At 61.1% G+C, this 221-nt stretch overlaps 1 protein-coding gene across 1 annotated transcript in view; it reads left to right on the forward strand.

The window, feature by feature from the left end:
- LOC104617987 (glycogen phosphorylase, liver form) overlaps positions 1 to 221 on the forward strand; it is a gene marked incomplete at its 5' end in the record, with an annotated part of 5,973 nt that overhangs the window by 5,234 nt on the left and 518 nt on the right. Inside the window, one exon of the mRNA XM_010283457.1 lies at positions 52 to 118. Coding sequence (XP_010281759.1) covers positions 52 to 118 — 67 coding nt within the window. The remainder of the gene's footprint in view (positions 1 to 51; positions 119 to 221) is intronic.

A 221-nucleotide genomic window follows, 5' to 3' on the forward strand; every position in this document is an offset into this window, starting at 1 on the left:
CCACCTGTGCCTTTCTGCTGTCGCTCACCCCCCCTTTCTTCGCTGCTGCAGGTTTAAAGTTTTTGCAGACTACGAAGCGTATGTCAAATGCCAGGAGAAGGTCAGCGAGCTGTACCTGGTGAGTGCCGGCCCGGGGACGCGGCAGGGGAGCTGTGACGGGGGCACAACATCCCATCCTGGAGAAGGGGGCTGGTGGGGCCACGCACATAGATGGGCTCCTG

The sequence above is a fragment of the Phaethon lepturus genome, unplaced genomic scaffold, assembly GCF_000687285.1.
Source record: "Phaethon lepturus isolate BGI_N335 unplaced genomic scaffold, ASM68728v1 scaffold39413, whole genome shotgun sequence".
NCBI lineage: Eukaryota > Metazoa > Chordata > Aves > Phaethontiformes > Phaethontidae > Phaethon > Phaethon lepturus.